General features: G+C 41.7%; 1 protein-coding gene across 1 annotated transcript in view; it reads right to left on the bottom strand.

Moving 5' to 3' along the window:
* The window catches only part of CHN1 (chimerin 1), a 158560-nt gene that overhangs the window by 68406 nt on the left and 77613 nt on the right, over positions 1-12541 (bottom strand). Inside the window, exon 6 of the mRNA XM_048486628.1 lies at positions 4736-5024. Coding sequence (XP_048342585.1) covers positions 4736-5024 — 289 coding nt within the window. The remainder of the gene's footprint in view (positions 1-4735; positions 5025-12541) is intronic.

Genomic DNA, 12541 nt, shown 5'->3' with positions numbered 1-12541 from the left:
ACTTGAAGCAGTCTAGCAGGAGGTGCACTGGCGTGAGTGGCAGCCTGCGCCTGCGTGCATCCGTTTCCCGCCCAAGGACCGGAGCAGCGGCTGCGTCCTTGCCACAGCCCTGCCCAGGAATGCCCCGCCCCCGGAATGCCTGGCCATACCCCCGTCGTGCCCCACCCAGCCCCATTGGCGCTACGCCACAGTTTGAATCCCACCACCATGGGAACCTGTTACTAAAATTTTTGGATCCCACCACTGGTTCCACCCCCTGGAATGCCTACAGTTTGAGGTTGGCATGGCTCTGCAAGGTGTAGGCTCTGGGAGCCAGTATGTTTGCCCACCCTGCCAGCATAAGCGGCACTTATGCTGGTGGGGCAAATGGGGAGGTGGGAATGCAGGAAATACAAATGTCCCTGATGCCTGATCCGGAACAGTCTGCGATGACATAATGGTACGGTGGTGCCCACCCCGAAAGAACCCACAAAGTTAGCACCTGTAAAGGGCAACCATCACAGTCAGATAGAAATCCTCAACCTCAGTTCAACCAGTATGTGAGTGTGCGTGATACTTTCTAACTATGAAACTTGGAAATGAACCAGCCGTTTGTATACTGGAGTCTCCCTCTGAAGTGCAACCACTTCCAGGACAAAAACAGAGTGACCCTTGGGTGAAACAGAGGTTTGGCTGATATACCGAAAGGAAAAGAAGATATTAATGTAGAGTTGTTATCCAAATGCAGTGATTATTGTACACGGAATTCTTTATCCATCAACCCTGCTAAATCTAAGGTGGTTGTATTTGCTAACATTTATAAACCCAGTAGATGGATGTTAGATGGTGCATTGGTTGAACAAGTCAAGTTCTGCAAATATTTAGGAATCGTTTTCCATCATAAAGCCTGTTGGTATAAACACAGAGACCTAGCCATGACAGCTTGTAGGGCTACTGTGGTGGGTGTGGAGAACTTTTCTTTACAAAAGGCAATAGGTTTTATCCCCACGAAAGTTAGAGTCTTTAACATGAAAGTGATTCACTGTTTCATGGAATCCCCATGTGGATTAATGCTTGGAGCCAAAAAGTTGAAAGGATCCAGTCAGCCTTCTTATACAAAATATTCGGAGTGTCCACATTGCATTCCTTATGCTGCACTCTGTTTGGAAGCGGGACAGCATCTGCTATTGGCCACCCTTAAGTTCTACCGGACACTGGTAGCCTTATCAATCATATCCTCCCCAGCTCCATGGATCTAAGTGAGTGGCGGGCAGTTGAAATTAAAAATACTTTCCCTGGATTCTCCTGGGAGTCTTTGCAAATGCTACCTCCTTCCGAACTCTTTTTTCAACTGGGCTTAACTCCTTGACCAGGAGCTACAAAGTTCTACAAGAATCGCCGGTAACTGTTCCCCTTCTTTTTCAACATCAAATTCAAAACCAATGTGATGGCAGTCTATCTGAGTATACTCTCAAGAGCCCAAGCTTAGATGGATATAAACAAGGGCTCGTTGTAATTCCTTCCCTTGTTCTGTACTCCAAGGAAGGTTTCTTAAAATTGACTCGCAAGAGCGGAAATGCCCCCACTGTACTATAGTGGTGCAATCCATGGAACATATAATGCTCAACTGCCCCAAATACGAGGAAGCTAGGACCAGGCTTTTGACCTTCCTTCCTGCTAAGTTTAAGGAATACTCTGTTGCTGGGAAGGTGGCATTCCTACTAAACAACTCTTCTTCTGTGATTTTAAATTCTGTAGCTAGGTTCCTTTTAGGAACCTTGGAATAATACCTGTGGTGGTTTTATATATGGAACATCTGTCTGGATAATGTAGAGGGGCCAGCCTTGCAATGAAACAGAACTGATAACCACAGCTAGTATTTCAAATATGTAATATCTTTCAAATAATGGTATCTGAGGCTGGACCCAAGCAACCCAAGAAAGGGCCTACTCAGTTGTGGCACTACAATTATGGAATTTCCTCCCCAAGGAGATTCATCTATCCCCAATGATTACTGTCTTCTAATAGCAACTATTTTTCTGTTTTCTCTGGCATTCCCTTACTGACCCTATTCTTTGTTTGTTTTAAATTGCTGGTGTGTGTATGTGTATACATACTAGCAGTAAAGCTCAGTGTAGTAAGCAATACAGCAAGCTCTAGACAGTTGTTAGTGGTGAGCCCTGCTTGGTTTTGGGGGGAGGGTAGAGGGTGGGACTTGGAGGGTTGATGCCATCCAGGCAGGAGGGCGCTTTGCTGTTGTCACGCTCTGCATTCCTGATTGTCTTGTCCCGGTGACCCCAAGTCCCCCAGGTCTATCACTGGGCCTCAGATAGGCTCTCCTGTGGGCGTTGCCCAAGTGAGCCAGTGGAAGAGGCTGACTGACCTTACTGCAGGGCAGTCGCCAGGTAGCCTTCTAGGTTTTTTGTAATATCCCTCCCTTATGCAACCTCACCCCCAGGCCTGCCCCCATGGTTGGGCCATTCCTGGGTCCCTGCCTTTAAATTCCTGCCTTGCCCTCTTCTCCCCTTTTGCTTCAAGGGAGAGGGAGCGTCCTTGTTGTCGGGCTGCCAGCCAGCCTCTCATGGCACAACTGTCTTCAGATACACCTGGCCTTGGCGAGCCAGTGCTAGGCCCACCCTCTGGCCAGTCAAGAGTTTCCCCCGCCACCCCCTTGTTCCTGGGATGCAGGCTGCTCTTGCGCTGCCCTGTGTGGATACCGACAGCCAACCCGTCCTTCAGGGCCCTCTTCTTCTCAGCCACTGGCCTGTTTCCTGTGTGGTTCCTTGTTGCTGCCAGGTCACTAATCCGCTCGCCTGCCTGTTTTGCAGCTTGCAGCCCCTCCTCTGCTGCCTCCCTCCACGGAGCTCACCCAGGGCCCGTCAGTGAGTTGCTCCTGGGTCTGCTTGAGTGTGGATAGTTGTGGGAGCTGGAAAAGTCTGGAGCCATAGGCCCTGGTCAGTCACCACTGCCCCCCCAGGCCCTGCTTCTTCTTGGAGGTCGGGGTGGGCAGGGGATTGGTGGGCTGGTGCCGGGCCAAGCAGGAGGGCACCTTGCCTTCACTGCCCGGCTTCTTCTTTGTGGTGAGGGGTGGGCGGGCGGGGGAACTTGGCAGGCTTGTGCCAGGTCAAGCAGGAGGGTGCTTTGCTGCTACTGCCCTGCTGGGCCCTACTTCTTCTTTGGCAGGGGGAAGATCAGTGGGGGACTGGACCGCCGGGCCCGACAGAACGTGTGGCGATTGGATGGAAGTGAGTCATCGCCATGCGTTCCATCCTTAGGCAATTATGTCTTAGGATAGATGTATATGTGTGTGTGTGTGTGTGTACAGACACATATGGAGGGAAGGTGGCATGGCATAAGATCTCGGAAGCTAATCAGGGTCAGTACCCTGTACCCAGGGTCAGGGTCAGAGGAAGGGAGATCTCCAAGGAAGGCTCTGCAGAGGAAAGCAATGGCAAAACCACCTCTGCTTCTCACTTGCCTTGAATACCCTTTGCTGGGTTCTCTATAAATCAGTAGCAACTTGCTGGCACTTCACACACAGGTATATCTGTGTATGTGTACTTTCAAAAAAAATGATTTTTAATGTCTGCTTAATTGTTGTTCGGTGTCCTGAGGACCTACTTGGACAGAATGGTGGGATACATACATTTTATATGATAATAGTAGTAGTCAAGTATTTATTGTTTGAGCCATTGGCTATAACAATACAGTAATACATTCAGTATGATAATAGTAAGGATTAAAATAAAATAGAAATGAATATAAACATAAAAGAATAAACTTGAATAAAGACCCCACCTGAACAATGCAAATGCGGACAAAACCCCGCTGTCTGGGAAAGAAGGGGAAATGGTGCAGAACAGAAAGGGGCAATTCTGATGCTCTCATTTGCAAAACTACCAGATTTTTCTTATTTATTCATTTTAGGTATTCTACGCCTTTCTTCAGAGACTTGTTTGTGGTGAAATGCAGCAAGTTTACACGCTTACTAGCAAATTAGACAGAGTCCCAGTTATCAAAAGAAGAGAGTTATTTTCAACAGTATACACACTTATAATAAATGTGGGCTACTTTCCAAATGGAGAATATACCACAAACTCACTTCTCGCCATATAAAAGTAGTTAAGTTTGCTGCCAGCAAAGTACCACATTGCCAGCAGAACAGCAAAAGCCAGGGATACAACAGGGCTAAACAACTGCTTGATGATCTATGGTACATAAACACAAAGCATTTCATGCGCAGTCTACGTTGTACCTACTGATTGTTATGTGAGCATCTCACTTGCCATGAATGTGGCTCATACGCTCTAAGCAACCATCGACCTCTCTCTCTCTCTCTCTCTCTCTCTCTCTCTCTCTCTCTCTCTCTCTCACACACACACACACACACACACACACACACACACACACGGTAAGTCTTCCATCTTGCTTTCCTAATCCTTGTTAAAATTACAAATCAGTGCACACACATTGAAATCAAATATTCTATTCAGTCAACTCATACAATAAATATTGCACCCCCTGATTTCTAATGTTTACCTATCACAGCTTGATCACGTGAGAATTTCTGGGGGGGAAAAATACTTTCCCAAATATACTGCACACAATACAGTTTCTCAGTTTTTTAAAACTCTCAAAATAATATGGCTTAAATACTCAGATTTTCAGAGCAATTCCTTGTCATTCAAGATGGAGGCATTAAGATTCCGAACCAGGGTAAAGCTAACAAAAAAGAAAGTTTGCCTGAATAACTTACCCTTTTTTCAACTATTTCGTTGTCTCCTGTTGGCTCTTTCCCATCCAGTGTGTCTCTGACAGTCACTGCATGTTTCTTGTTTGTGGGCTCTCGGTTTAAAGTTGTATATCCTATGTGTTCATAAATTGGATTTATGGTCATCTTGGCAATGTATTCCGCTGCCTTGGTTTCAATATAAAGGGTGATCAATCCATCTGTCACCAGGTCGTGGATGGACTCGAAACGTTTCTCTCCCACAAAGTGTTTCCCGTCATAGTAGAGTCTGAAGTTTCTGGTTTGATTTCCAAACCTGCCTCAAAAGAACAGAAAAAGAAATATTTTGGTTTTTAGTATAAAAGACTTTGCATGTAATAAACAGTCTCTTGGGACTGAGGCTATTATGTTCTCTGCATGTGCAATGTAGATTGGTCAGTCTTTGGCTATAGTTGCTTGCTTCAGTTACTATGCACAAATCAGAACGAAATAATACAAGCCAAATAAGGGCAGAAAGCCAAAGTCGTGGCCAGCCCTGAAAGACATGATTCGTCCTCTAGTTATTTAATTACCTTTCCCCCTAATAAATGTTTTTATTCACAATCTTGAACAAAATTGGTGTGTCCCATGCCGCAGCTGGCTTAACTCTAAAGAAGGTAGTCTAAATTGATTCAATGTCTTTTGTAAGAACTAAGTGCCTGGAAAGTTCTGCTCTCAACTACTTCAGAAACTTTGCTTATTGCGGCCATTCAGAGACCCAGAAACAGAAGTGATTCCACTTTCATTCCACACTGCAGTTTCTGATTGAGAATATTTTTCAGCAGGAAAAGGCCTAGGACCTGCGCACTAAATCCTTTCCTTTCCCATTTTATCTTCCCTTAAAAATACACCATGATGGAGAACACTGATTGATGGGATGACACACTTCCACCCCGCACAATCCATTCCAGATAACATGATAACACTTTGCCTTTCTGGTTAGATATCACATGGTAACACCTCCTAACCACCAGCTGCTTGACTGTAATGACACTGAATGTTGGCAAACATTCTGACTGTTCAAAGCGAAGGTGTCAACGACAGAACAAACCAAAACCACTTAAAAGTGCAGGAAGTAAAAGGTCAGTACTGATGACAGAGAAGTTCGGATAGAAAGTTCAGATAGAAAAGGGCACAGAGGCTGGCACACTGAGGGCACACTTCAAAGGGGACAGTGGACTAACAGCCTTGCTACACATTACAAAGTCCTGGTGTTTGCTGGTAGACAAAACAAGGGCGTTGTAACAGATATATAGAAGAAGAAGAGTTTGGATTTATATCCCCCCTTTCTCTCATGTAAGGAGACTTGTGAGGGGGGAAGGGAAAGGAGTTTGTAAGCCCCTTTGTGTCTCCTACAGGAGAGAAAAGGAGGATATAAATCCAACTCTTCTTCCTCTTCCTCCCTCCTTTTAAAAAAAAATTTAACTGATATTTTGGATCATTTCTTGTTTATGCTTTACAACATTTTATTACATCCTCCATATCCTTTTACCCCCCTTTTCCCCACCATTTTCTTCCTTCTGTTCTTCAAATGTGCAGCAGCAGGTTCATTCTTTCTGTTCTTCTTTTCCAGTTTCCTTCTGTGATTCCAACTTCATTTAGCCAGTCTATGAATTCAGTCCAGATCCACAGTGTGGCCTTTTGTTTTTCTTGCCATGTTTGCTTTCTTGTCATTACTTCAAAGATTTCTATATACTCCATATATATTCCATCCATTTCTGTATTGTCCAGATACTTTTATCTTTCCAACCCAGTGCTATTAATGCATGGGCTGCTCTGATCATAAATTTAAATAACATTTTTCCTTTGTTCTATTATTTCATAATCCATTATTCCTATAAATAATAGATCTATATTTATCCTTGGGGCGCTGGCACTGGGATGCAGGCACAGCATTGGGGACTGCGGAGGACAGGTCTACCCAATGCCTTTCAATAGGTGGTAGACCTGTCCTTTGAGTGGCTAAGAGTCTCATAGCGTGTCCTATGTTTCTTTGCAGACACCTCATCGAAAATATTTTTAAAATAGGAAAACTATATATAGCTGGAATTGACAGGATGAGCTGAATACATCTATGTACTTTTGGGGCTGAAAAGGTGCCCAGGATTGGAGCCTGCAGACCAAACGTCCTGGGGCAACCTTCAGCAAATGGAGGCAGAGAGAATCTTTTCACCAGCACACAAAATGTCAGGTACAAGCTGAGGAGGAAACTGACCAGAGACCTTCTCCCGTGGCTTAGAGCAGTTTTACGGAAACTATCATATTATGGACTCTCTCAACAACTAACTACCAGCATGAATTATGATAGAGCTAGGGATCTTGTTAAACTTAGAATCATAGATGTCGAGAGGCAACACGATCTGAATAAACTTAAACACCCAATTTTCAGTAAAATAATGCTGAATAAACTTTCAATAATGCCTTATCTTACTTCTTTGTTTAACATTAACTATCGAAGAGCCTACAGCCTACTCCGTTACAACGCCCTTTCGTCTAACTATACCAACGGGATTTATAACAAAGTACCAACTGGGTAGAATTTGCAGTTGTCAAATAGGAGGTATTGAAAACTTGGAACATATATTATTTGAATGCTCATACTATGATGAGATACGTTGGATGCTTCTGTCCTTTGACCAGACAAACTCTCCTTTGGCTAAGAAAGAAAAGGTTAAAATACTGTTATCAGATACCAATAAAAATCTAACGTATTCTGTTGCCAAGTTTGCCTGGATATCAAGTAAAATCAGGAAGGCCCGACAGAGAACTACTGGCTCTGCCAGCTAATCCTTATTATTAATTATTATTAGACTGACCTTCCACTCATTATCTTGAGCTGATGTTCTGAGTTCCTGAGGCCTATTATCTGCATTTTGTTAACTGTTTTAATCTGTATATTTGTAATATCTGTAAATTTTATGATTTTAATTCTTTTGGATCTTGCTGGTCAATGACCGTAAATAAACTATGATGATGACCAGAGACCTTAATGGTCAGTGGGAAAAATAAGATGCCTTCTGAGCTCCTGAGCTCTGCACAGCCAGGCAGGAGATGTCTTGCAGACTACCTGAAGGAAAAAAGTCCACCTTTTAGCATCTTCAAAATTACTGCTGTTAAAGTATAACGGACTGTAAGCCACCTTAGGCTGTTTTGATGGGGAAGGACAGACTAGAAATCATATCAAGCTAATAAACAAAATGTGTTGGGGAGGATTTCTACAAGTTGAAGGTCATTCATTCTCCTTGACCTGTTAGCAATAGAAAATTAGAACAATCTAACTAAGGTCAAAGATTTTTTTAAAACAGTCAGATCTCGAGAAACTAAATACATCCAAAGATTGCAATGATCCTCACGTTTCAAAGAAAAATTCTGATGAATAAGACATGTGAACACATAGTAAGGCTAGAAGGATTTCAGAGCAAACTATTCTATTAGAAAACAAGATCCCAATCCAAATATTTTAAAATAGCATCTACAATCACTGACCAAAACTTCTGCATCTGTGGGCAGTTTTAAATTAGCGGTAATCAGATCAGCTTTGCTGGTCTCAACTCCAATACGTATCTAGTGAACTAGAATAAATTTTCAAGAAGGGATTAGGGATAAGGGTACCAGTGAAAATGTATTTTAACAAAATGTACTTCAAATTCAAATATATTAATCTCGGCCACTCTTTCCTCCTTGTCCAATCCTTTTCTTCTTGCTTGACACCTTCACCTTATTTAGTCACAAACCCATTACCAGAACATTCTAAAATTTTAAGGATATTAAGTATACAATTGATCTTCTCTTGCAAGATAGACCCAATGCCATTATCCTTTCAAACTCTGTTTCAGTTCTCTATACAAAGAGATTCATAGTATGACAGGTTATTTATTGCTCCCGAACCCTAAAAGAAATATTATGTTATTTGAAGGGGATTATGGCAGTGTCACATTTGGATATTATTCTTAGTTTTACTACAGCAGCTAAATTTTGTGCAGCTTTTAAAGTGGAGAAAACCAAAGGCACCATTGGTTGAAAAGTAGTACCAAATAGTACAGAAAAACCCACTAATGATACAATTGTCATATTGTGGAAAACTTTAAGAATGGATTAATGACATTCCACGTAGATCAGTTATATTTTTTATGATGGACTAAGTCCTGGTAATAAAATGGAAGTAGATTGTTCTCCAACTATGTTATTACAGTGCCCAGAATGGGTTCTAACAGGAGGCATACTGGGAGAAATTGCAGTGGGATAGCTGTGTTAGTCTACGGTAGCAAAATAAAACCGAAGCCCAGCATCATCCTAAAGACTAATATTTATTCCAGACTCTCCAATGAACTCGAGAACTATCACAATACGCATAGCTTTTATATGTCTTATGTTACGAGTATGTAACTATAGACTGCCACAACTTGCCAGACAGCTTTAAGCAATTCTCGCTGCCTCATATTCACATAATTTGATATAAGGGAATAATACTAGCTTACTCTTCCAGGATAGTTGTAAGAATTATGGAGATAATGCATGTGCTCTGAATACTTGAAATGAATTATATCAACGCAATTATCATCAACTTGGAAGCATTCCTCATTATTAAAATATTGCTTTTCAGTCCTGGGTATTGTATTTTACCTGAATTCGTTTAACTTTTTTGCCACTGGGAAGTGTAATTCTTCATGGGTTGCAAACCTTACTATTTTATACAGAAATGAAATAACCTTTCACGACAGCTGCTTTTTGTTTATTAAACAGGAAACTGTATGTATATAAATGCATACCCTTATTTCTCAACAGATTGATGGAAATGTTATTCCAGGAGTATACAAAACAGACTCTGACGCTGTCATCAGGACGCTCTTAATGGATCCGCCCTGCATTTTATTTGAAAGCAGCAATAAATAATTTGGCTCCACTAAAAGGTGTTTAGAATTGCTGCGCCTGGTCTCACCAGAGAGATGGAATTCCACATACAAGCTTGGAGAGGGAGTTAATCAGAACGGACAGGGCTGACCCTGAAAAAATACACAACATTTGGCTTTGTATCCTGTGACAGAACAGTGGGCGGTCGGAAGGGTTTCGAAAGCTGGCTTCTTTTGATCACCTGATGGACGGTTTCCTTTCCTCTCCAGTGGATTTGCAAATCTCCAGGTGGTGGCTGGAGATCTCCCACTATTACAACTGATCCACAACCAGCAGGGATCAATTCATCTGGAGGAAATGGCTGCTTTGGAAGGTGGGCTCCGTGGCAGTGTGCCCCAAGGAAGTCCCCCCCCTTTCCCAAATCCTGCCCTGAGGCTCCACCTCCATTTCCCAAATCTCCAAGCAGTTCTCAGCCCAAGCTGGCAACCCTACACTCCGGTGTGCCCCAGCAGGAAAGTCAAGGGAAGGGAGGATAGGAGCAAAACGCCCACCACAACAGGTCCTGTGAAACAACTTGACAAATGTGAACTACTGATGTCTTCCCCCATCTGAGGGAGGATATTTCTGCCTGCCAGAATATGGCAGAAAGCAGAAGAAGAGAATTAAGAATACAACAACAAAGGAAACACAAACACAACCCAAAAGGCCTTTTCCATCTAGCCAGCCCGATCAAATAGAATTAGATAATCTCTTTTCGGCTGCCCGGGATGGGGGGGTGGGTGGGGAGGTGGCGGTGGTGATTAATTATTAACTATTTAATATTTATTAGTCATCACCATCCATTTTTTGACTTGTATTAACAGTTTGGTGTTGAACGTGTTATTTTATTATTTTAATTGTTTTAATGTTGTTCTGATATTTATATATTAATGTTGTTCTGATATTTATATTTTAATACTTTTAATGAGCGTATAATTGATTTTAATTTGTGATCCGCCCTGAGTCCTGCAGGGATAGAGCAGGATATAAATGCAATAAAATAAAATGCAATAAAATAAAATAAAATGAAAATTCATTAGGTACCTCAAAGGTTGAGCAAAAACCTTGTTAAAAATGAATTAAACAAAACACATCAATTTATTGTACAGACCACTTAAAATTCCATTTAAATATATAGGTCTTGAACTTAGACTGTTGATTGAAACCATCGGCTCAGTAGCAGTAGTCAACAATGTACATTAAATAACACAAATGAATATTCACAAATCAATGACATACAAATAAAACCACAATTGCAGTAAACAAGATATATCAGTCCAATGGAACTTCTTCAGTGGTCACTTAGATATACATACACACCAAGAACAATTGTTGGCATAATAAGTCAAAACAACTCCAGTGCTCTGGGGTATTTTGTCAGATTGCTGTGCTGGTTGATGTATACATACACACTATGCTGAAACAAACTGCCAAAATTAAATAGAATTATAACCATACATTTTTATGTATGACCATGAAAGTCATGGAACAAGATCCATGACCTGAATAATGTCACCATTTGGTCACAGAGTATAAAATGTGATTCAATCAACATCTGTTTTGGCTTATTATTCCAACAATTGCTCTTGGGTTATGTTCCAATACTTTGCCTGATCATGTACCTAGGAAACAGAAGCTTCCGTGGCACGGTGGGTCTGCTAAATCCTAGGCTGACAATCTAACCACTACATCAGATTGGCTTTTGAGAGTGTGTGTGTGTGTGTGTGTGCGCGCGCGCTGTTGAACAGTAGCAAGCAGCTGAACCTGAGTGAGTCATACAACGGCCACTAAGTGGGAATTAGTTTCTTAACACTACAGGTGTGGCTTCTATTATGGGGCGGAGGGGTGTGTGTCAGATTTTCCTGCAAACCTGGGGCCACATTTGTAGAAAGATATGTCTTGTCTGTTCATGGCTCCAGTCTGTGGATTTATGTATCCACAGATTTGGCATTGTTGAGAATTAGATTTATTTACTGCATCGGATTTCACCTTAAATTCTGCAACTCTAATTATCATTTAGCAATGGAGGCAGGAACAAGCTATTTTCCAGCACTGCTGAATGTTTATTGAAGCTATTTCTCCTACCACCCCTCCCATTTAACATGAAAATTTATAGGTTCGGGGGGGGGGGAGGGGGGAATAGGGCATGTACAAAGAAATAAATAACTTCATGGTGCAAACAGCTGATCTGAATAGCGATCAGAGTTCATGTGGCAAGGCCGGATATAGTTGAATTCTGCGTAGTTATTTCTGCATGCTGTAAAACCATAAACAGTGGCAGAAACATACACTGTAATTTGTTTTGGGTGTGTGTGTGTGTGTGTTTTACATTGGTGTCCTTGCTTTTTCTTCATCTTTTGTCACATTTGCATAATGTATTTTCCTCTTTGTACATTAAAAGATCTAAATGAATCATGGTGTCTTTCCAACAATAGCCCCTAATTACTAACATATTTCATTGGACTTAAAATTAAACTCCTGCAGTGGCTTAAAATTATTGGTATTAGTGAACCATTGTTTTATATCCATTTTATACTGCTATAAATCCATCGACAGTGCTAGAATTATACTCAGGATAATCTGGGAGACACCAAGTTGTGGAACGTTGCAAACCCATTACACAATGTGTATATATTCTAGCACTGTACATATTAGTATAGGTATAAGATAGCCTGGGCAGTTGTGCTATTTTTTTCTTATTTTTTCTTTTCATCAGGATTACAAAAAGCTATTTAGTCAGAGGTTTTATTTCTTGGCCTTGAGAGCATCAGAGTCAAACACTCTTAAGTTTATGAACAACAAAGACATCAATAGGAGCATGAGCTCATGTGCAGCACAGATTTATAAAACTCCACAGGAACAATCCAACTTTCCCATGTAAATTAGAAGAAGATATTTAGCTCA

Source organism: Sphaerodactylus townsendi, linkage group LG02, assembly GCF_021028975.2.
Source record: "Sphaerodactylus townsendi isolate TG3544 linkage group LG02, MPM_Stown_v2.3, whole genome shotgun sequence".
Lineage (NCBI taxonomy): Eukaryota > Metazoa > Chordata > Lepidosauria > Squamata > Sphaerodactylidae > Sphaerodactylus > Sphaerodactylus townsendi.
Note: the sequence above shows the minus strand (reverse complement) of the source record. Positions and strands in the feature narration are given on the sequence as shown.